The following is a 25997-nucleotide window of genomic DNA, read 5'->3' as shown; positions in this document are numbered from 1 at the left end:
ACTGGGGTTTGGCAACACTTTCATCATCAGCTCTGGCTGTTAAACCGACCCTGATGTCTGTCTTAACAGAGCTGCGTCAAAGAGCCCCGAGCAGTAATAGAGTTGAGTTCAGCAGCCTGGCATCAGTTCCATTCTACAGTGTGTCAGCCTGTGTGTTTAATCAGCGTTTTGGTATTTGGGGCCATTGCGGTAATGACAAATGCTCATTTGCAGCAGTTGATGAGGAAATATGTTGTTTTTGGTTAATTGACAAATTCAGACGGTGGAAAATGCTGCTTTTATACTCATCGGCAGAGCCTAAATAGTGAGCTGTGTTTGAGCTGTTTGCATACGACATAGACATAGAGAACAAGTTGCAGACCACATAGATACGTATTCATACGTGGGGTTTTAAATGTCCAGACAGACAAGACCTCCAGAAAAGAGCAAAGTCCCAGTTTAGGATTTGAGAATATTTACTTACCTTAATTTCTCTTTCATATCCATTGTTGCTTTTATTATCAAAAAAACATGTGCACCTTTGCTCAAGAAAAAACATATTTTTTCCTTTTTCATTTGTATTCAGTCTTCTGAGCCCCAGTGGCACGTTCTTTGAACGTGGAGCAACTTAAAGACAATTTCTGAATGTATTATTTTTAATGCATCCGAGAGGGTTTCACCCCTTACCTAGTTTAAAGAAATAAAATAATCAGCTATTTGGGGGGAGAGGAGTCAGGACGCTACCACACGGAGAGTGTAATTAGTTCCCTCACAGGGTTTATTGACATTCCTTCAATACCAACACGGTGGACGGTAGTGCTCCTCTCGCCGGGTGGGCCGTGGAGTCAACAACGAACCCGGCATCGTGCGGGCTGGGCGTCAGGCACTGGTCTCTGAAGACAGACCAAGAGGGGTTAAGATACATCTGTCTCACTCGCCCTCTTGTTTGGTGTGAGCCTGCCGCTTAAATGGGGTTTGGTTTAGTGGCACCAGTTGCCGCGATCAACCCGTGATCACCACAGTGCACACTAGAATATATATATATATATATATATATATATAGAGAGAGACATAGACATACATGTTTGCATGCATGCTTGCACCACGGCCAAAATCACTGCGTGCAATCCATGTTTTGTACACAGAGGACCAACAATACCTAGACACACACACACACACACACTCAGAGACACGCCGACACACACAGCAGGAATCATATGAAGTAGTAGAACACCTGGCCCTCCCTGAGCCTGAGTTTTACTTTCCCTGACAGGTCACAACAGCAGGTGGAGCAAAGGTCGGGGACTGACACCATGTGGGTGTGTGTGTGTGTGTGTGTGTGTGTGTGTAAGCCTGGAAATAAATCTACCTCTCCACATAAGACAGCATTGTACATCTCTACTGCAAAATCCATTTACAATTGCATTCCGTCAGCCAGGTACTTATTACAATTTGTGTAAATCTTGAGTGGGATCGTCTACAAGCAAAAAGGATGCACACAATACAAAATGTAACATATTTCTGTGTAATACGGCGACCATAACATTTAGCTATTCCGTGCATGTACTTAGCCATGAGATATAATCATTCCATTAGAGCCAGGCTGAAGATTCATGTCGCTGCTTCACTGTGAGCAGCCATAATATCTGATCTTTAGCAAGGATAAAAACCTTATTTAATGTCACATTCGCCAGGGAGAATTATTGATGAGGTCTATTAAATCCAAAAGAATATCGCACTATTGACGAGATCTGACATGATTATGGGGACAAAGATTATGACCACAATTCTGATGACCACAATCAAACGATGAATTTTACTCAACTACAGTTATAGTGAAAATAAATACCCAGTCAAACAACAGCATTTTGTCTTGTCCTCACAGTTTGGAGTCAGCGGCCTAACCAGTTTTCTGGAGTTCACTGACAACGGCACCAACCCCAACATCTTCTTTGAAATCCTGGGAACAAATTATGGAGAGGACAGGGGCCGAGGAGTCAGTAGGGTAAGTAGCTGGAACTGAACCCCGGAATCATTTTTGTTCCATCTTGTGAGGTGGAATTGCATAATTTCACCGCACAGCGGATTATTTTCATCTCGTAGTCATTTAGCCATCTCTTTGCTCGTGGCCGTCCTGCAGATTCCTTTCTGTAGACTCTACATTAACATTCAAAAGTGGACTGCGTTGGTGTATGATTGCCAAAACCGAAAACAGTGTTTCCATTTTTAGCCAAAGGGTGTTTTGAGTGGTGAGATACGTTGTGGAGCTGCACACTGGTTGTGTGGTGCTTGTATGGCCTTGTGGCTCTGTAGGATGTGCTACCTTCAACTAACTTGAGGTTTGTCTTGTACATTTACGTCTGGTTTAAGGATGACAACCATCAACAATTACATTGCCTATTAGGTCTTTAGGAATTTCCTTTTATATTTAGGTGCATTTTTTTGTGTGTGTTAAATCCTTTTGCACTTTTATTTGTCATCTTGACAAATTTATTTCTTTTTTCATCCAACTGTTAAAAAAAAAAAGTTCCATAGTGATGTAAATAATTTGAATAATAAATTGAATAGTTAAAATAAACATTCAAATAGCTGCACCTGCAGCTTACAGTGAATGAAGGGTTCAACCCTTTTGTTTTCAGTGCAGCATTGCAGCTGTGTGGCGATCCAAGCTCTTCATCCACAGCACCCATGCATGCAAAGCAATAACTTTGTTACATTGCATGTAACTGACGTTTTTATGCGAAGCAACTTTCTAACCCATGGTTTTACCAATGAACTGCCAATGATTGGTATGCGAGGGTCGGCGATCGGTCAGAAAAAAAGTTCAACTTAAGTACACTACCAATGTCTCTAAAACAGATCCTCATGCAAATAAGAGAAACACACACTTGGAGTGCGGAACCCAGTGATCATTGAAGCTCCCACCAGAGCATTAGTTACACTTTCATTTTGAGAGAAAAATCAATAGGCGCAAAGAGAGTGAGACAGAATGATGTATGGACAAAGATAGCACGTGGAAGACAACGACAGAACTGTAAGAGCAGGGACACTTTGATGAATAAGTGAGAAAAAACTTAAAAATATGGGTTGTATTTATTTTTTGTCTGTCATTGAACTATTCAACAAGTACAACTAGTAGCATATCTGTTTTCATCTTATCATCATTTATGTATTCTACAAAAAATGGCCTAACATACAACACAGATCAGAACTTCTAAAGTGTATTTTTAGTAAGGATCGTACACAGTTCTAGTTTTTTAAACATTCCTGATGCACTGCAATTCGAAAAGGGCCTACACACATCACTGGGTACTCGACGTAAGCAGATCTTACCTCGGTATGAAAACAGTCTGGTAAACATATGAGACGAAGACTGGCGAGGTATTAAAGACATTAAGAAAGAGAGAGAGATGTGAAACATAAGCACACACACACACACACACACACACTCACACACACACACACACACACACACACACACACACACACACACACACACCGGGTGTGTCATCCATATTGGAGGGATATCCTAACAGATAACAGTTGAGATAGTGACCTTTAATATTGGATAATGTGGTGAGACACCAACATAATGCAGCATGCCCTAGCAGACCCAGTTAATCTTTAAAGCACAGCATAATTACATCTACGTTTCCCAAATCAGAGAGCTAAATTACTTCTGAGCACCCAGAATACAGTATAACCTGCCACAGTCTCCCCCAATACTCTGATCATTTGTCGGTTTGTCATTGTGTTTCAAATTCAATCCATGAATGGAATCAAATGAATAAGGAGAGGCAAATATTCCTCTCCTGGTGCCTTCATATTAACACTATCTAGTAACTGAACCGTGTCTTTCCGAAAGATGTAGCCTTCTAAATGGTTTTCATCCACAGCATGTGACCTGCAATAAAAGCATGGCAGATATACGATAGACCAGGGTAAAGGTTATTGAAAATGTCTCATACCGCTCTGCTTCCAACACAAAGTCCTACCTCACCCAGAATTTAAAATTGAAAGGAAACAGTAAAAGGAAATTAAAACCCCAGGGTAGAAAGTAGTAGAACATAAAACCCCTGTTCAAGCATTCCACAATCTGTGTTCTGCTATGAGAATCATTTCTTCTTTCGTTCCTCAATGTAAATTGATTACCGCGTAAAGCAAGCGGTCTCTCTCACCCCAGGTTAACGTCTTCCCTTCCGTAATGATGGCATGAGTGACAATACTTAACTCCCAGGTTAACTGTGCTGTAGGAGTCACCACCGTCAAGGTGATTGGCTTGTATTATAATGTCTTTCATTATTATCGGCCATATGCTTCTGCACAGTTGCAGTAATACTAGTACATATGGATAATATGGTGCTCGGGGTTGCCTCTACACATTGGCCAACATCCTAAATAGATAAAAGCATATTAGGCCTGGAGTATCAACGAATATTTGATTAACTATTACTGCTTTAGATTCAGCTCGGAGCAGCAGCATTGACTTTAGTGTTATAAAATGGTTGGAAGCTGGGGATTTTCGTGACATAGGTAATGGACATGGAAGCTGTCAGAAAGAGCCAATTATATTTTTCATTTCAGTTTGACATTTTAGAAATGTTAATACGTGCATATGGACATTAGCCAATTAAAGAAAGGACATTCCGAACTGTTTTTTCAACATTTTCACAGGCAAAGTTCATAAATTTGATAGATCGGGGAGCAAACACAACGTAAAGAGAAGACGTAATCGCTTCAAAGCTACTGTATCAACTTCTTCTTTTATTTCCTCGTAGGAATTATCTTGGATATGTCCAGTCATATAAATGCTCTCTTCAGGGTTACAACACGTTATCATGTTACGATCTTCTAAATATTTCCTCCCATTTGCAAACCTTCCACTAACCTTCTTTTAAGACTTTACCCTTTTTTAAAGATGCGTCTAAATAGTCGGGGACACTGAAAATGAACTTCCCCACAAGATCCAATTCTTGAACCAAATTAAATAAACATTGTTTTATCTTTTTTACAAACCTCTCACTGCCCACACCATGTCGGGAACCTTTCATACCATATGAAGGCAAATGTATTTCTCTTGAACCCAACTGCTTTCATGACATTGACATGTTTGTAAAAGAAAATGGATAATGGAGGCAAACCCATGTATTTTCCATAGTAATAGGAGACGCATACAGTGCCTGCAAAAAGATTCTGAATTATGCACAACGGGCCCCCGCGGGGCCCCACATTAGTGCAACGACCGGTGTTTTGAGATATAAAGTGTGTGTGTATCTGACGTCATCAACGCTATGTAAAGGCTTAATTAGGGCATTAACGCTATTCTCTGTTGAGAATACCACTTAACCCGATCTTTCTCTCCTATCCGTCCTCACCGGTGTGTCTTCCCTCTCAGCCTTCTTTCTCGTCCCTGCTGAGAGCAATGACTCAATGTCCAGTCTTTTTTTCCTTTCCCTGTCTTACCCTAATTAAGTAATTCTTCTGAGGACATCACTCACTCTCTCTCTATCTCCCCCTAACTCCCTCCCCTCTTGCTCTCCTCTAGCATCCTTCCCTTACGCTGCCTGCCATTTTATGAATGTCGGCTTTTCTATCCACATTCCTTTGTAATGATATTTATCCCCAACACACTTCTCAGATATGTATACAGTTGTCTAGTGATAATGATAATAGCAACCACCTCAGATCATCACGATTATTAATGTGACACTGTGGTAGAATTGGCTCTCTGCTCCATTACCTTGAGGGGCTGTGCATGGAATCCTATATATCTCGATATCGCGATACGTTTACGGGCATCCTAGGCTCCACCACTCTTATATAGAGGCGACAACTCTGCCTTGTGTAATTGCTTTGTTAGTTATCTGCGACATCTTAAATGCCTTGAGAGAGGAAAAAATGTCTGATTTGATTTATACTTTAGAACTAGCAATAATAAAAAAAAGGGTTGTGGCTGAGCGGGGAGAAAGAACGAGGACAGGGAGGTGGAGGTGATGACTGAATGGGGAAAGACTGATTGTTGCTAGATTAAGGAAAGGGTGAAGAGGAGAGAGGTGAAATGAAACCGAGAGGAGAGGCAGAGAGACAGCTAGAGGGGGGGTAGATGACCTATTCCTCATATATCCCAGAACAGGCAGCACAGGTCATAATACTCACAATCATTACACTTACTCTCTCACACATGCTTGCGCTCTTGTTCCCCCCCGAGCAGATATTCTCCATCTTTTCGGAAGACAGAGCGAAATATTCTCCCTCTTCATGAGAGTCAATGGCCTGCAAACTGCTGTGTTCTTAAATTGAGGTCACCTTCAATTATCATTTCTCAGTCTCATCTGATGTATGTGCTGAATTACGCTAAGTGATTTTGGAGCGTCATGTGACCTTGGAGCCCCCCCCCACCGCCTCCCCCGCCCCCCTCACACAGTGCTGCCATCACGCAGGAAACATTTCTTCCATTACACGTTTTGAACGATTGTAGGACATTTTTCTCAATGTAACAGCTTAATGTGCCCACCGGCTCACACACATGTGCTCATGGCGGCTCGCCCGGGTTCGCACACAGGCCATGCACACACACACACACACACACACACACACACACACACACACACACACACACACATATACATACATTTGCATAAATATTTGGGCATGCTTTGAAATGCTAAGCTAACCACCTTATTTTTTTCTTCGCATGACAATTAACGTCAGTTTTTGAGATCAATATCGTATAACATAAATAATTCAAATGCATGCAGAGAGTTTATTACCCATTTCAACGGAGTTCCACTGAGTTAATTATTGATGACAGAGTTCCTCTCACAAGGCTAAGTCAGAGTGACACACAAAGCTGTTAGTTACCGCTTTTTATAGAATACAACAGAAACTCTCCACAGACCAATGTATTAACCTGTGTCCCTCAGGATGCAGCATCTGAATCACGCTGTTCTTGTTTCCTCGTGGCAAGAATAGTAGTGCATTTTGTGTACTCTTGTCACAGAACTAGAGGAGACATCTATTAATCGGTTGAATATACAGCAAACATATGCATTCTATGGTTAGTGTCACTGAGAGAACGTTTTTTAAAAGCTTTTCTTTGAATTTGCTGTCAATGGGGACGGTCAGAAAATGCTATGAAAAGATACATTCTTTCTTTTTTGCTTTGCTTATTGGATCACTCAGGCAGAATACAGTACCAGACATGTGGATGGTAAATTCCTGTCTTTTTATGTCCCCATTAGCTTGTTTTGCCTCACAGACTATGCTCTCCATCAGATCCATGTACCTCATACTGCAGGAGTGCAACAGGACTCATCCACATATTAGCCGTTGAAATCAAACATACCTCTAGTACAATGGCTGTCACTGAATCAGTCTATCGTGTTATCATTCCTTTAATTTATATGAACAGAATACACAGTGAGGCTCATGGAACTGTAATAAACTGAACTATTCATAAACTGAACTGTAGGGGGGACCTGGTCCTGGTCCCCCCTACAGCTACAAAGCTAGCCGGGTTGAAAAGCAGTTCTCACAAGTTAAAAAAGAGAAAAGATAAAAGGTTATCAGTTGTGGTGCTTTCAAAGCAGTTTCAGTTGGTGAATGTTAACGATGAAACTGTACATGTTTCAAAAGCAAGCACACAGTTTTAAAAAAAACGCAACAACCGGATAAGGCTTTAAGAAAGAATCATCTGATAAAATCAAATAGACCACGGTTGCTAACAAGACAAAGGACATGATGATGTGTTTAATAAATTGAGATTTATTACGCAGATGATCTGTGTAGCAGAGTCTACAGACGGCTGTCGCTGACCATGGAACAAAATTGAAACTATAAATTGCAAGTTAGCGAGTGCTATTTAAAGGAGGTTGGATGAGGGGCAAAACCAATGGAAGTGATTATTACAATTATGTAAAACTCTCCTGCAGCTTGAGAGGGAGAGGGTGATGAGAATAGAAAGGGAGGTCAGACAGGAGGTACAGAAGAGTAAAATATGATGTGTGTCCGAAAAATGAGACAGTAATTAGGTTGGAGAGGAAGGAGTGTGAAATAAATAAGACCGTGAACTCAAATCTGTGTGAGAACAAGCAAAGAGTGAAGGGCGGAAAGATTGTGACAGAAAAAAACATCTCCAAGGGGAAAGATACTTATTTCACTCAAATTTTCCGTCACATTAGGTAGATTTGCATGTCATTTTGTGCAGCATGTCTCCCTTCCCCTCCAGGCCAGGTGGGAGATTGCAGAAAGAGGAAGGAGGAGGATAAAGTACAAGATGCATGAGTGAAAGGAAAATGGGAACTTATTGAGGACTTTTAAAGTTAGGACATTTTGGAAAGTTAACCTGATGGGAACTTAACAATAAACATAATAATACGTAGTTATGTCTCTCAAATACAATTGTTTACCTCTCCGTACTAAGATGAAAATATGCATTTTATCAATTTTTGTTCGCAAGAAAAATGACATGGGCTGCTAAGTTTAAGACAAACTACAGAAGTACAGAAGAACACGGTTTGTAGCTCTATTAAAGGTGCTTCCAACAAATCCTGCACCTGCATGAATATGGGCTACAAATACACCTAGTTTCATTAAGCAGATAGCGAGGCTCAGTGACAGAAGGAACCATCCCTTTATCCCTCTCATGCAGTAAAATCTCAAACCGCTGGATGTATGATAAACCCCTGGACGTATACGCGACAACATGTGTGGCTTTGACTAAGCTGAGCTCCTTGGCCCTGCTGCGTCATGGCGCAATCTCCCTCCTGAACTTGCATTGATATAATTGATACAGATCTTCTCATTTGACTCCCAGGCAGACAGTAAAGAAGCAACAAGATAAAGTGTTCATTTCAGGTCCTTCTCTGAAGTGATGCTCAGACAGAAGTACTTTTGATTTTCTTTTTGTGTGATTAGACCGTCAAAATGTATGTAAATACTTGAGTATTTACAGGACCCTCTCCGGCTTGATTGATGTCAAAGACGTGTCTTAGCTGGAAGGTCAGGTCAATCATGAGGGAACACACATGCACTGACCAGCAAGTTATATTCTGTGTGACCACAGCAGCAGTGGACACTGGATGTTAATTGAAGCTGACAAACTGCCTCCGGTGTCCTTGGATCAGCTTAAGTGTGGCCGTGCATGTGAATTTTTATTTGCTGCCTCTCTCTGTACGTTTGAGAGGGAAGAAAGACGCCAAAAAGCAAAGAGGGACAGAGAGAGAAGGGGAAGAAGCTAGAGAGAGGTAAGGGGAGTAAATAAGTGAAGCTGCCAAATATGAAAAGGCAGAGGAGAGGGAGGCAGCATTTCGTTTACTATTACCTGCTGTCACACAAAACCCCATTGGAAAAATCCTTGTGTTGTCAAACAAAAACACCCATTGTATAAACTGCAGGGTAACACCAAACACTAGCCGCCAGCCACTCGCCTGCTTCTCTGTTTGTTGAGACAAGCCGCGAGAAGTTTTATTCCCCAGATGCTACGCTGTCAAGCCTGTCTCATGTCTTAGCCAAGATGGATTATTTGCAGTGACATGAAGAAACCGAGCATAAACATCCTACTTTTTAAGAAGCAGCTGGATGCATTTAATAATGTACTCCTGTATGTACAGCAATAATTTAAATAAGTCCGAAGTCAATGTGCTGTAACCGATTCTAGGGACCCACAGAGAGACTGAAAGGAAAAATGAAAGAAAGGACAAAAGAAGTTCAGTGCTGCCGTGTGTGAAATACACCAGTTTTCTGTTCTGCTCTCTACTTATTTCTGGGATAATGTGGGCAGAATTGTCTGTACAAACCAACCTTTTCCCTGATCATCTGCTCTAATGCTGCGCTGCAATGAAGGAAGGCTTTGTATGTATTTTAACTGCCCCTATATCTTTTTGGAGCCACAGAGATCCACTTCAGTATGTTTGCCTATTCTTTATTAGTGTTTAAAGATGATTTCCTTATTTCATCTTAATGTAATTAAAATGGAGGAGACATATAGATAGATGGTTACAGATTAATCTTCATGGAATGTGTGCAAATGATTATTTACAATTTCAGCAGCCATGCAGCAAAACAGCAAAACACGACAGGCAGAGGGCAACACCACACTGCCACGGTGTGTCCTTCCTCTGGCCTTTGTCATTGCATTGTTCGCACCTCCTGCGACCCATGGTGGCTTTCACACTGAGGCTTGCTGCACCTTGGAAATCAGTGACGGACGTACAGAACATGACCTGCCGACGCGAGTTCGAGAGCTGTGCGCTGAGGCCTGCCACAGAGATCATCAGTAAGATTCTCCATGAGAGCTCTGCGTGTCATCGGTGTTGATTGTTCAGACGGAGTTCCTTGTGACTAATGTAGGGGCTGGGGCCGACAGCAGTAGTGGGAGGCTAGGGTGGAGCTGGAGGTGTTAGTAGTTGTGGTGAAGGAGGTTGAGCTCTGGTGGAACAGACCTGGAGGCAGACAAATAAAGACATATAATGAAATCAATATAAACATATTTAAAAATGTGAAATACATACAAAAAATATACAATCTTCTGAAAAGTGCAAAGATTTTTTAATCTTTCTCCTCCTCCTTCACCATGCCATCATCCTCTCCAGTACACTCAGCAGTGGAGCGGTTCAGAAGCGATGATCTCTTCCTAACCACTCCACAAAGTCATCCACTCTTAAGATTATCCCTTTCGCTCTTGTCATGATCAGTAAAATTATCAATGGAGACCTGTAACAGGTCTGGTTACCGGTGGGTTCTTTTGGGTTTGCAAGGAGACGATATACACCAGGGTCGGCTGTTCTGTTTTTCATAACTGTCCTCATTTATTTTTACCCGGCAGCATTTGTTTTTTGTACCAAGCTATTATATTTTGCTAATCACCATCCCACACAAATGTCTAGTAGGATAAAATGATAAATTGATGACATTATGGTTTCATTTTGCATGGTAACACTTCTGCCATATGGCCTTTGTAGAAAGACAAACCATTATAGCACTAAAAACAATCAGGCAGCAAGAAGAAATCTGCCTATAAGACAATATTACTGTATGTCATAGTAGATTGCGATGTCTGCTTGTATGGAAGTATAACGGTTTAGAGGGATGAGATGAAAGCGGTGGGTGCTTTCCGAATCGCTGGGTGGAGGATTTAGGTCCCCTCCTGCAGGTTACCTCCTCCTATATAGATTGGAGGAAAAATGAATAAGCTGTCTGAGCCCTCGCGCTAATGTTTTTATTCAAATCAGGTCATAGTGATGGAAAGATGGATGAGAAAAGAGGGGGAATGGTGGATAGACGGAAAGGGAAAAGGATGAACAAGTACATGAGGTGCGTTGTTGGTTCTTGGGTTAATCTCGGCTTCAGAGTGGATGGATGATTGATGGATGGATGAACAGACTACAAGGAGCAGGAATGTGAGGGTTGGCCTAATTGCCTGTGACCTGGTTGTAAACACGGTACTACTAAGATGGCAGAGGAGAATGAGGGAGGGATCAGTGGAAAAGAAATGAGCGTGAAACTGGTGGTATCTGACACCAAGGTTGTGTCCTCGTGTTAAACACACCATGGCTTTTTGAATAGGAGCTGACAACTAGCCTGCAGAGAAGAAGCCAGGGGACCTCCGCTGGAACTTTGAGGGAGGAAAGGGCAGAGAGATTGGCCGAGGATTAAACCGCAATAGAGATGAATAATGAAATGGGTAGAGATCAGAATGGCGAGGGTCTACAGAGTCATACGTCACAGAAGCAAGCCAGAAGATCACAGGTTGATACTATTGCTCTATGAAGGGAAAAGAAGACCTTTAGGGAATCTAGTAAAAAAGTAAGGTCAAAGACCATTATGGAGCCCAGCTAGGAACATTTAGCCTGGACTTCAACCAAGGAATTATAAGGAGATGGCCGGCACACCAACTAGTAGACAAGAAGACATGTATACATGAACAATTCACAGGTACAGTGAGTAAGGTAGAAAGAAAAATAATGATTAAAAAGCATTTTTTAAGGTTGACAACCGCATCAACACAAAGCTAAAATTGGAGGAATTCGATATATAACTGTGCAATACATTCTCACTCCCAACTTCTTAAATACAGAGAATTACAGTTTTACTACTCTTAAAACAAAGACACTATAAGCACCTCTATAATACCCTTAATAATAATTTTTGGCCAGACAGGGATTGTGTTGCGTATTTTCAAAATGAACTTTGATGTTTTCAAAGGAAATATACATTTTCTATATACATGAATTCCGCACCTTACCTCTTGTAATTTAACTTACAATCTAGGTTTCCTATTTTTTTTACTTTCACTAAAATTAAAGTAAAATTGGCTAATGTTGACTCTGTTTTATATGAGACATGAACATCCTTTGTCCTTTGTAAACACTTTGTCGTGTTTACAGCTGCACTGATAGAACTAATGAAGGAGCGGTGTGATTGATGGGACCCATCCTGGTTTCAAAATCCTGTCTTTTACTCTTTTACCCTTTTCTCACACACTCCCAAGTGAAACCCGGTCTCAGCTGTCTAGCTAGGACCTTTTCTCATTTGGAAACGTATCGACAATGTTTAGAGTGCAGAAAATGAAGTTCTTTCCAGTAGATCTGTGTTTTTTAAAGTGCAGTATATACATAGCACTATGTAGAAATATGAACACAAATCCTAACGGATTTTAGGTCGCAAACTCTTATTTGAAAGTTATTGCAAGACATGATTAAAAAGGAATATACAGTCCAGATGACTCATTGCACACTAAAGTAAAGTGAGATACACTAGAGTGCACTTGAGGAAAGAGAAACAAAGAGTTGCTGCCTGACCTCAGTTCTTAGGTGTAATCCTGCCTCTAGAGGCCAATCATGGCTTCTTCAGTCTTCCGCTGAATAATCAGTAAATATTGGCCCAAAGCTATTAAGAAGACCAGGCAATTATTCGCCTTGTAATTACTAAAAACTCAATTTTAAGAGCGAAGTTTTTCATCAAACATACACTTACCATAATAAGAGTTCCCCAGGCAGCAGCTAAACCTCTAAGAGCCACATTACTGATACAAATCTGAGGAATCAACGCTTTCCTCAACCCATGCATACGGTCTAATATATAGGACATGGGCACCATCACCCCACTCCGAGCATCCCCTTGTCATTAAAGGTGCAAACTGCCCCCACCCAAGGGGATGTGGAACTGGATTTGTACGTTAATGAACTGGCTGCTTTCCTTAGTGGTTCCCCGTCCCTTGTACTCTAGGAGAATATGTGTTCCATGGGGATAAAAAAAATGAAACTGAGCTGAATACGAGCTACCTACTAATCAAAAAGTGTTATTGTTCCAGGTGTAGCATAGCAACCTAAGAATGTTTATATTTTCTAACAAAGGCTACACCTTATTTCAGATATCTTTCTTAATAAGGAAATGTATTCATCTATCTCATATAGCTTTTTAATTTGTTGCCCCTGGTTTCTCTTTTTCATTCCCTCATGCTACACTCTCACCCCACTGTAACTCAGTCTTTCAGGGGACTGAATACCAAACAATAATATCACAGAATAATCGGAGAGTGAATCACTGCATGCCTACACTAGATTTTCTCATAGGCTTAATAAGCACAGGCAAGAAGGATTACGCTGTGTATGCTTGCGTGTGTGTCTGTGTGTGTGTTTGTGTTACACACACTAAAGTGATTACGGTAAGGGGAACAGATTTGCATTGGTTTGATACGCTATCCATCTTCCCCTTCCTCTCCTTCCAACTCATGTCAGCTCTTCCTCTCATTTCATTTCCTCTCATCTCCTTTCCTGCCATCTCCTTCCTACTCCCTCTCATTCTGGCTTCTCCGACTTCAAAACAGGTGCCCTTTCAGGACCAAAACACACATAATACAATGTGACTTTCCCTGCTGTGCCCATGTCGGCCCGTGTCTCAATTATCCAGCCTTACGCCACATGACAGACCTTACCTTTTTTTCTATTGAATTAATATTATAGAAGTCACGCTCCTGTCGTATGTGGGAAATTAAAAATTGTCCTCCAGTTCAAAAACTTCAAACGCAAAATAAAGGAAAAGAGACGGTCACAACTGTTCCTCACATGGCTGGGCCTCCATATTCTTGTACCATTTACGAATCTCATAAGGTGTCCTTCTTTTTTCCTCTCTTTCTCTTTTCTCCATTTTGGCTTTTGTCCTTTAATTTAACAGCCACAATTTTCTCTAATGACATTCCCACACAATATCTACTCTTTCCTGTCTCCTCTGTAATTTCCCTCCTCGCCCATCTCCTTTGCTCTCCCCCTCTTCCTCTCTGCCAGCAAGGCCTGCGGGCTTTCAGGAGCATTACAGCATGTAAACCTCGGATTACAGCAGCCAGAGTCTGCCTTGCACTGCATGCCTTCGAGGATCAAAAAAGTGTGTTGACACACACAGACACACACATCTAGATATTTACATGACCACAGAGACACATGCATATTTTAAGGCAGAAAATGCACTTGATTTACGCGGTACACATAGAAGTATGTTCATTCAGTTCTCACACACACTGGCTGGTAGAGCACAAACACTGACAATGTTCTGCTCCGTTTCAAGGTGACTCCCTCCTTACGCAGCACGTTGCCACCACAGCTAACTCGCTAGAGGATCATCTACTCTCTCCTCATGTGTGTGTCTACCTAACTTCTCTGGTGATTATTGCTGCAGTATATTCGAGCTGCTGCTGTTGCTTGCTGGCTGCCTTTCACTCAAAGCAGGTTGTGAAGGACGTGCTAAGACAATGCTCTTTCTGGAATGCCTTCAGGCAATATATCTGAACCAAACTTCCTAGAAAATCTGAGTGAATAAAGGTTTGAATCGTGGGCGAGTGTGGGTGAGTGCATTGCACGGCCTTCCTTCAATCAGAGGATTGGTGGTTTGATCCCCGGCTCTGCCAACTGGCATGCCGGTGTGTCCTTGGGCATGATTCTTAACCCCAATATGGTTCCCGGAGATGAGACTATGACGAGTGCCCGGTGTGAATGGTAGTTACTGATTATGGCACCTTGTATGGTAGTTCCTGTCATCATTATATTAACGGCTGAATAATAACATATAGTGTAAAATCACTTTGAGTGGTTTGGAAGATGCTGTACAAGTACAGTGCATTTACCATTTAATTAACACATCAGCCAAGTCTGAATGCACAATATCCATGATACTTCTGAATTTAAATGTCCTCTCTTGAAATGCATTTAAAGGTTGTCTCTATGCACCCACATCACTCAGGTCTAAGGAATGATTGTGGTCTTGGTTAGAGGGTAACTTTGGTATTTTTCAACCAAGACCCTTTACTCCATGATTTGTGTCCGACTCACTAATGGGGACAGCAATTTTTGTCGTATGTCCACTATTGAAGAGTGCGTTGCAGATGTACTCTGGCATAAAAAAGTGCGGCAACCGCTTTCAAAGACCTCATCCACATTGTTGTAATGATCAAAATATTGATCCATGACATTGGTATTGGCAATTGGCAAATTGGCATTCGAAAGATTACACAGAGGTACGCTGTCTGTACTCTAATTCAACAAACTTGGCCCGGCTAGAACTGCCGTTTTCACTCTTCCAGCAAAACGTCCCTTCCTGACATTTTAGAATGACACGATGAGAGCCAGTCAGTGGCAAAGAGGCAAAAAAGGCACTTAAAACATAAAACATAGTACCCAAAACAAATTAAAAGAACATAAATGGCATTTCTAGAGGTCAGGGTTGCTAAATGTCAACTGCTACAATAGAACTGGCCAATGGCTTGTTGTTAAACAGCCTGCTCCCACAGGTGAATTTGTGACTGTGTCAACATCTTTCTGTTGTCAATAAAAGGACAACAAATGCTCTTAAAATGAAGTTGGAATTGAGTGTGGTAGGCAGTGTTAATTTTGGCAGCTATTTTTGATTTAGTCTTAGTCTTAGACCAAAATGCATATTAGTGTTAGTCACATTTAGTCATTTTAATCCTTCGTAGTTTTAGTCCACGAAAACTAGACTAAAATGTAATTAGTTTTTGTCTAGTTTTAGTCACATTTAATATCCATATTAAACTCCTTTTCTTCCCTTCTCAGGCCCAGGGACCCCATGTGTTGTGTCTACAACTGCATAATAGTCTAGCTTGCAGTACTTGGTTGTCCATTAGATGTCCCTCCTGGGACAGGTCTATAGCCGGGGTCGGCAAACTTTTTGACTCGCGGGCCACAGTGGGTTGTAAAATGTGACGGAGCCGGGCCAAGAACAAATGGTTGAAGTGTTTGTGTGAGCTAATATAAATTACATGTGAAAAATCATTATATGAAAGGATTTGGATTTTAACAAATAGCAAAGCATTTATTTGCAAGTCAATTTAACAAATTGGCAAAGGTGTAACAACTTCATGAGGACCAGGGACCTAAACGCAACACTTAGTTGTCATTGTCTGTTTACTTGCAATGTGCTTTTGACATGGCCACCGGAAACTTCATGGTCCTTTATTGTTTCCACTGTGAAATTGCTTGTCCCAACTAAAGAGACCCCTTAACGTCCTAAAATCATTGCAATACATTATTTTCTTGGCTGCATCATAAACCAGCCATTCTAAACTAGACCCCCACTTTTCATTCAACAGCCTTTTATTTCTCTTTGTCTCTTTGTTTCATGACCAGTTCTTCTCTCTTGTGACCTGCGGGTTTTCCTCCACCTGCTCTGTGCCGCCACGTTCTTCACCAGCACTGCTCAGTTCTATCAAAAGGATACACCTGTCACATGTGTGCGCGCCGCTATGTTGCTTAGTAACGAACGTACGGTGGCCGAGAGACGGTTTAACACCGTCTTCTCATGATGTGGCGTGTGAACTATAGTTGAAATGCGTGAGGCTTCAGAACCTGCAATGACTTTATTATGTTAGACGTGTTTGGAGAAGCCTGTAACGGACCGTCTCATCCACCCGAGGAAACGCTGCCTGCCGTCGCCAGAGAACAGAGCAGAAAGTTCCGCGTGGATCTCTGCTGGCCGACGGTGTGCCGAACAGCCCCGAGCTGTTAAACGGGTCTTCATCTCCACGCACATCTTCCTCTGAAGCACCGCGGCTTCAGCCTGGTAACAGTCAGCTAAACCGAGACACCTGAGCTAAACTAAGGAAGCGCACATTCAAACTCGCCAAAGCGTAAAATAGTCGTCATGGTCCGTAGTCGGTGCACAAGAAGCACCGCTGCACCGATGTGAGCGAGCGTTCTGGGTTCGTGGATGACGTCATCATGACACGTTAATAACTGCCGTACGGGAACGTACTTTGCCTGTCTGTTGTCTGTTAGCTGCATGCGAATTTAGGGGAAAAAAAGTTTTGTGACTTCGTCAACCACATGCACAATATCTCCGTCTCGTCTCGTTAACGAAAGTTAGAATAGATTTAGTCCTAGTTTTTATTTTTTAAGATCATTTTCCTCATGTCTTAGTCTCGTCTTCATCATGGAAAAAAGGTCGTTAACGAACATTTTTTGTCATAGTTTTCGTCGCCGAAATTAACACTTAAGTAAGTAAGGATACATATTCTGAAAGCACGGAAAGGGATTTTTCATTATATATTTTGTAGGGCTGTCAACATAAACGCATTAATCTATGCGATTAATGTGGCCAAGATTAATGCAACAAAATATTTTAACGTAGTTAATGTACCTTTGTTTACTTCCCGTTCACTAAACCGGAAGTTGACTGTAAACAGAAAGTTAGCCGCTGAAACGAAACGGACGCTCAGTGCAGTCGGTTATATCGGAGAAAGCAAGACAGTAGCTCAAGGTGGAGAGAGCTTTTGCATTGGAAGTAAAACATACAGAGGCGCAAAATACAGAGGAGAACTGTGCAAAGTAATTGCTCCACGTGTCAAACAGAAGGGAACATTAACAATTAAACAACAGTGTTTAAAATATTAGACGTTTTCTAAAGCAATTACTTATTACTAGAACAACAACATTCATTAATCACCATTAATCGAGATTAATTAATTTCAAAATGTGCAATTAATTAGTTTTTCTTTTTTTAAATCTATTGACAGTCCTAATATTATTAAAATAATAATATTTTGTCATTGTGGTGCTTTTCTTATTTTGTGTACACGCTTAATACTGATTACATATTTCAAATGGACATAAATATCTCTGTCAGTGTGCTTTCCACTGTGGTGGCATTCTCTTGTGCTCAAGAGGTTTTCATTTAATTGCACCCACCCCACTTTTAAAACCTTCGTCAGTGTCACAGAAAGAGTTTCCATTACTGCTTCAACATTTGATATTCTGAATGGGTAAAAGTATCCTTTCCCAAGGAAGTGCACCTAAATATGTTTACTAGCTTTTTCTGGGCAGCAAAGCCGCAGGCAGTTAATAAGCCAGAACAAAGAGAAGAGCATTATGTGCCCTGAATTTAATTCAGTTTTGATGTGAAAAGGTTGATCTTGTATTATTACGCAACATGACTTAACTTTATATTGCCTAAGCAGCCTCATGATGTAAAGGCTGGCATGTGGCTTTTAATCCCTCTCTATACTGTGAGGCATGTTATGGCATTTCCCTAATCATATATTCCTTCATTTATTTTTGCAACCTTCAGCTCTCCGCTTTTATATTTTTACGTTCCATTTTTGCCTGGAAGAGTCCAGCTTGACAAGATTTAAGGTCATGTCAATAAATGTTGATGCAACAAACTGGCTGTTTTTAAACTTACCAGGCTCAGACACAGGCCCTTTGTGAGCAGCAGGAATCAGAGTGACGTGTGTGTGTGTGTGTGTGTGTGTGTGTGCGCGTGCGCGTTTATGTGCATGTATGGGCCCATGAGAGAAAGAGGATCAGACAGCTGAGAAGTGAAGGGTGCCAAGCTTTCCCCCTGCACGAATGGCTGCAAAACAGCACATAACAGTGCGCATGACCGACACACACACACACACACACACACACACACACACACACAACCTTACAGACCAAAGATGTCAGTGTCCGTTTCTTCAGAGGTACAGTACATGACGTCCACCAGTCAGCTGTCTACCAAAACCGTCAAGGTTTTAACAACTGATTCACACATCCTGACTGACTGAGTGACCAGCTTGCTGGCTAGCTGACTTAGTGTCCTGTCCTCTGAAAGAGCTGACTAGCTGTCAGAAAGACTGACATGTTGGCTAACAACTTGCAATACAGCTGACGTTGCCTAAATTGACTTGCTAGATGCCCCTTTTACTCCCTTTGCAAGACTGCAGGAATGAACTGAGAAACCAAGCGGTAAACAAGTTTTCTGGGTAGAGTTAAATCCAGGACTTGGTTTTGATATTGACATTGTGAGAAACAAATCCGCAGATATTTGAAGTTTAAAAACGAGTGCTGTGAGTGTTCTAGAGGCATTGTCACAAAATATTAGCTTACAAGGTGTTTATTTCAGAAGTACTATTCAACTGAAACCAAAGTGATTGTATACCTTCTAATTATTATTTTGTATTTATTCTCCCTTTGTGGTAACCCTTTTTGATTCCCTTTTCAATATTCAATTCCCAGCTGCGTTGGCAATGAAAAAGAATACATTTACATAATAAAACAGCCCTGGTGCGGTCAGATTTATGACAGAAATAATCTACCTCAAGGTTGGTAAAGGAGCTTTATGTTGAACCTGCAAAAGTGTTTTGGCCACATTATGGACCCGTGCTTCCCAAGGATAGTGACTCACTAAGTTGAAGTTGTGAGCCAGATGGATGCTCATACTTTTTTGAAGGCGCTATATAAATCACCTGAGGTAGGCTGAATGGAAGCCTATCCACGCGAGTAGATTAGTTGTTTGAATATTACTTCTTACAGATATCCCCTGACACGTTTGATTAAGAACAGTCTGCTGACAAGAGTAAAATATCTCGGTTGGGCTCTATAAGGGTATAAATCCACAGTTCCAAGACACATTTTACATTTCACTCAGTTATGATATTTCCCTTCATATGTGTATGCATTATTTATAACCCGCTGGGATGTAATGACTTAGATTACTCCTGCTGCGCTTAAGTTCACTTAATAGTCCCTATGGATTTTCCGCTTCATCTGCACATGCATCATCTTTATGTTGTTGTGCGTGTGTGTGCGTGTGTGTGTGTGTGTGTGTGTGTGAAGTCTTGTTGTACAGATTTTACTGGTGAGAAACAGCACTTACCAAGCCACAGGTTTTTAAATTGTATACACACACACGTGCATACTGGATTATACTAGCAATACATGCATCACTAAGCATGAGGGCAAAGAAAAGAGAGGGACCTGAAGACCTAAGTAAACAAATGCCTAGAGACAAGGCCAGAGGAACAGTGGGGAAAAAAAGAGAACGGGCAAATAAAGTTGAAATCTTTGAAAAAATGATTGAAGAACTTTGCAGGTAACCCCTGTCAGGTCAAACTTGTATCTCCCAGTGGATCCTCAACCTTTCAGCAGTCGTCCTTCTGTCTCCTCATCATTACACTGTGCTGTCTGACATCTCTTCCCTCATTTTCTTATGGGGAGAGTGAAAGTAGTGGCTGAGAACCCTTTAAAATGATCCAATCTACTTCTCCGGCTACTTTTTTAAGTAATTTGGTTTCTGCATGCCTTTTTCTCCCCATCTGTTACCCACCTGCCATGTAGAGAACATGCAAAAAAACTATGAACAAGTATTGAGAGACAAACTAATTATGTTAACAACTCATTCCTTTGAAATTCATTTATTTCACAGATACTTCTTTTTACAAAAACAAATATATTCGCTTTTGCCAAATATATCTTCAAGCAGAGGTTAATTGAAAGAGATCTTCATTGAACGCAATTGGGTTTCTGTTTTATTTTTATTAAGGCAATTCTTGATTAAACAAAACCAATTAAAATCATTAAATGATAATGCTGTTCAATTATTTAGTTATGTACTATTTTGTTCATGTAAAAGAGCATTAAGGAAGCAATTGGAAATATCTACGGTATCAGTCCAAAGTTTTGAGACATTTTCTCATTCAATTCAATGAGAAAGTGCTTCTAAACTTTTGCCTGGTAGACGTACACCAAAACCACCGTTTTACTCTCCCGAACATACGCACACCCACACCTCCTCAACAATTCGAGCAAGCAATAAAACAGCTTGCAGCTCATCTGGGAAATCAGGACACAGCTTGTTGTTGTCGCTATCGTAATGATCGGTTTGTATAAACTGCTGTGTGTGCATGTGTGACAGGGAGGGAGAATGATAAAATATGAGGGATCCAGCAGAATGTACAGTTTATTACTTTAGGTCCTTGACAGAACATCTACCCCTAATACACCCTCACTCTGTTCTGTTCCGCCTCGCCCCCCCCCGCCCCGCGCCCTCCTGTTCCCGCTTCTCCCCTATGCTCCCCATCTTCACATTCACTCCATTCAAACCTTTAGCTCAGTACTACGGAGTCCAATCCAGATACCAAAGTCAAGTGATGCCCCGTCCCTTCCACAACCAACAGTGTGACATACACGGGCACAGCTGCAGGCATCGTGTTTTTGGGTTGTCCATCTGTCCATCCTGTCCATTCTCGGGAAGGTGATACCTCAGGAACACTTGGAACAACCGATCAGAGTGATGACATGTATTATGTATTAACTGCGACATGACTGTTGGCAGAGGCATGCAACTGTAAAGTGTTCAAACATTTTCTAATCACAAAGTATATCAAAACAATTATACAAGGAAGGTGTCATAAATCTTTGGGTGAAGTAGCATCAGCAAACTTTCCTCGCTAGTCCACAATTTATACGCATATATTCAGGTGACAGATGCTGTGTCAGCTAGACGTACTGGGCCACAGGGAGAATACCTTAAATCCTGCCGTATGAGGTATTAGAAATAAACAGACAGAGCAAACAATCTACATCATGGACTGGCTGGCTGAATGGTAATCACGCTACTACTTCATATCAATATAATTCTTGTGAGCTGCCAGAACTGAATTAAAGTTAAAACCGGTTAGTCAAAAGACATAAAAATGATTTTTCATCTTCATCAACTGAAAGTTACTGTAACTAAAGTTTTTAATTGCCATGTGCTAATGTAATCTCCGAGCATTCCGAGAACACTTAGACATAATCAAGTCAGGCTTTTGATAGTTCAAATATGTCAACCCACAAAAGACCATCGTAATATACACAGAACAAAGCAGGCACATAATCAATTTAAGTCCAATCAGAGGTGGAGAATATGAGCATCACTCTTGAGTGAGGTCCTGAGAGAGCCGCGTGTCATCAATGATTCCATTTGAAGGTTACTCCTTGTGGAGCTCCGCCAAAGGCAGTGGAAAGATTGGATAACTGAAACGCTTCCCTAAGTGATTTGCCGATGATGAACTTTACAGACAGAATTTCAATCCAATATATTGTTTAAATGTCGATTTCATTTGTGGAATTGGGTGGAAATCCAGGTGTTTGTGAGAGGGAGAGAGAGAGAGAGAGAGAGAGGGGGGAGAGAGAGAGCTTTTCTTTGGATTTCTAAAATGATTTTTGAGATTGCAAAGTCCATTAATTGTCTGTGCATTGAAGGGGAAATTGCAAACCTGCTAGAAATAGTGTTTTCTTAATGGACCCTGTTTCATTTAACATTATTAGCTTGCATTTTACAGAGTTTATCACTAATTTGCCAGCAATATTTCTTACTCTTGGAATTGTTTTCCTGAAATCCAATTAGCTTAGGCAGCTGGGCAGAACTTTGCTGAAATGTTTTTTTTTAATATAATTGCTTTCCAGGTAGTAGTCTCATTATCAGACATACTGATTGTAATAGGGCGTACCACTTCTGCAGTTTTCCAATTTCATCACACTATCTTTTTAGAACAACAGCTATCACATGAACAGGGATTCTGATGAGATGGAGTGAGACACACTTTCAGACAGAAGAATATATTACGAATATAATACAAAGCCAATACTTTTCATGGGGAGAACAGTATGAGCACACAGAGTTTATGATGGAGATCTGCTTACTGCAACAAGGTGTCTCCTCTCTGTTTGGTGATGGAGAACGAGAAGCAGAGATGAAGCATTGGTTCGTGGGTCGGAAAGAATGGGAGGAGCGACTGAGCGAAAGGAAGAGAGTGGAGAGGGCAGAGGGAAGGTGCGCGAGCTGCTCGAGGACTCCACTGACACACATGTTGCTCATCAGCAGGGGAGGGACAGTGGAGGAGACAGTGGGAGACAGGAGAAGTAAAACTGCTCAGCAGCTTGTCTGTGTTCGTGCCCGGCTGTCTCTTTAATGCAATGACAGACATATGAGCCTTTTGCCGAGACGACAGAAGGAGTGTTGCGGAGCCACAGAGACTGCAAGGGACACGCCAGTGTCTGGCACATTAAGCAAGGTCAGCTCAGGTGAATGGATGGATACAAGAGAATAATCCTATTGTGTTTTTTTTAGCTGTTGGTGAAGAGTAAGCAGAAGTCTATTCAATATTGAAGAGCTGCATTAGAAAGCCCATAATGAAATCTCTCCCTCCCCGGGTGGAGGCGATGATGATGAAGTACGGCGTCCAACACGGCGACTGTCAGCATCCGATGTCATGGGGAGCTGCTTGTTTTTGGTACCGGCAGTAATTTGAGGCATTTTAGGACAGAATGTTTAACATTTATTGATACTTCTTTGCTTTCATTTTTGTATGAATTCCTGTGGATACTGACTTTGTCACAGCTGCTTCCAAATGTCACCTGCGACTGATTGCATTTTGAAAGGCTTAGTCACGTATGTCAGTATCAGACCATGAGCCGCTGTTTTTCGCACAGTGTGCTCTGGTGTGTTTGCCACGCGGAGAGAGAAAGTAAGAGACGGATGGAGCCTTAAAACAACCTTCATGATTTAGGAGAGCCATTTAGGCGTGAGGATTTCTTTTGTTTGAGTGTGTCCATTGATGTGTGGCTGCTTTTCATCCAGGTGTGTGTGTGTGTGTGTGTGTGTGTGTGTGTGTGTGTGTGTGTGCGGATGGTTGTCTGAGTTGTGTCGAGCAAAGGCCTTTGTCAGAGCGGTAAATGACTCGTCTTGGCCCCCAAAAGGCACCGGTCGATGTTCCAATTACTTTTAAATGTGTGCGGATACACATCCCTCGAAGGGCCCGATGTCTGTGGGTGTATGTTTCTAGGTGTGTGTGTGTGTGTGTGTGTGTGCAGCACATACAAGGGTTAGGTGGACATGATGCCAGTGGAGGTGTGACGGTGACTAACAGTGTTACAGTAATGCCGGCTGCGCGTCAGGTCGCTGTGGCTCCGCAGTGCTGCAGTGCGTGTTTCAATTTTGCTGAATCTCAACATCATTCATTTGTAGTACATCTCGCTACCAAAACATGCCACGTTATTGACTATTTTGTTTAATTATAAAGTGTAATTAAAAGCGGTGTTATATTGACAAAACACAGGTGGATAAACTATCCCTCTTGTGAAAACCAGCGTTCCCTGGAGGACAGTAAAAAAAGAACCTATATAATCGCCTGAAAAGTTTTCTAAAGAAAGTTAATGAAAACAAATGACTAGAGGAGACAATGAACAATGTGAACTAACATTAAGACAAGCTGTAAAAGCAAAATGCCTTGCTCTGAGATATTTCAAATCACTTCAGCAAGACAGCAACCCATGTTTCTAGTGAAAGTGGTAATAACTATAAATCAACACTTATTTATATCATTGCCTGCTTGAATATCAGTTTAGTTCTGACAGATGCCCACTGATAAACACATAAGCCCCTCTGAATTCACCAAAGCTACATGGTTCATTATTTCATACTTTATTGCCGTAACATTAGTTCTTTTGATTCTAATGCAAAAAAACGAAGCAAAAAGAACTTATAGAACATAGTTATAGCAAAACCATATTAACGCCTAAGTATACCCTTAAAGGCCTCAATGTTCATCGGCGTCTGGCTTTGGGAGAGTTTCTTTAATTCACAGAATTTTACCATGGATGCCTATGAGTGAGTTGTGCTTTATTTGTGCATGTGCAGTCCGCTGAGACCTCAATAGAAATGTCAAAGGTCTTTCAGTGTGCGATGGAAGCTAACAGCCGAGGCTTAGCAATAAAGTAACCGAGTTCGCTTGAAATGCCAAAACATTGCAGAAGGAAGTGGATGACATTTGTATTGGTTTTTAGAAAGCTTTTTGGTGAGTGGTTCTTTGTTTTAGCTTCAGTTATCACATAATAAATGTTTGTGTGTGTGTGTGTGTGTGTGTGTGTGTGTGTGTGTGTGTGTGTGTGTGTGTGTGTGTGTGTGTGTGTGTGTGTGTGGGCTTGCCTGTTCTCTGTTCATTTTGCATTTTTGTTGCACGCATTCAAGCTTCTTTCTTTGCTTTGTCGCTGTGTGGCACCATTCAGGTTGAATTTGGAAGAGCAAGAAGCCTTGAAATTTAATGACTGTAGCTAACGAAATCAACCAATTTAGCTTTAGCTTAACTTGAAAATGAACCCATAGTAATTGATTAATTTTAAATAGTTGAAAGTAAATACCAGGAAATGATATCTTACAATGTTTTTTTTACTACATCGATTCTATACAGTATATTATAAGTAGTAAAAATGATCAGGTCTGTTGGGTATTTGGCAGTAAATAAATTCATGACTGTAATCAAACATCATTGCTCGTTTGTATTAGCATCAACTTATGCCATTGCAGGTTTGGTTAAAACTTTGTATTTTTGAGTAGATGCACACAATACAATGTTGGTCTAAATGAGCCAATGAAAGCAAAGGTTGTGGAGGAGAACGTTGTGTTATGTTGGCATTTGGAGAGAGTCACAGAACTATGGAGTGAAATGTGAATTTTGTCAAAAGCAAAAAGATCAACTGACCAAATAGCAATAAATGAGCAACAGAGCAAAGAAAATAAATAAGAATACAGGTGCAAGATAGATAACAGAAAAAAGAATTTTGCAATTGTAATGGCAGCATTTTGAAGCCTCCGTGTTCAAAGTAAGGACCGGTCCACAGTGGGTCATTCACTTAACATGCGCAGACACGCACGCGTGCACACACAAAAATGCGCATTTATTTCATACCGTTGAGAGAAAATGAGGC

General features: G+C 41.2%; 1 protein-coding gene across 4 annotated transcripts in view; it reads left to right on the top strand.

Annotated features, from left to right (window-relative positions):
• Positions 1–25997, top strand: part of grid2 (glutamate receptor, ionotropic, delta 2) — a 329591-nt gene that overhangs the window by 216251 nt on the left and 87343 nt on the right. For all 4 annotated transcript variants that reach the window (XR_013452082.1, XR_005713926.2, XM_040195422.2 and 1 more), the window contains exon 8: positions 1865–1984. Coding sequence is in view for 2 of the 4 variants with exons in the window: in XM_040195422.2 (XP_040051356.1) it covers positions 1865–1984 (120 nt within the window). In the remaining 2 variants the exon portion in view is untranslated. The remainder of the gene's footprint in view (positions 1–1864; positions 1985–25997) is intronic.

This window comes from Gasterosteus aculeatus, chromosome 13 (genome assembly GCF_964276395.1).
Source record: "Gasterosteus aculeatus chromosome 13, fGasAcu3.hap1.1, whole genome shotgun sequence".
NCBI classification, from domain to species: Eukaryota; Metazoa; Chordata; class Actinopteri; order Perciformes; family Gasterosteidae; genus Gasterosteus; species Gasterosteus aculeatus.
This window is presented reverse-complemented; position numbering and strand designations above follow the sequence as displayed.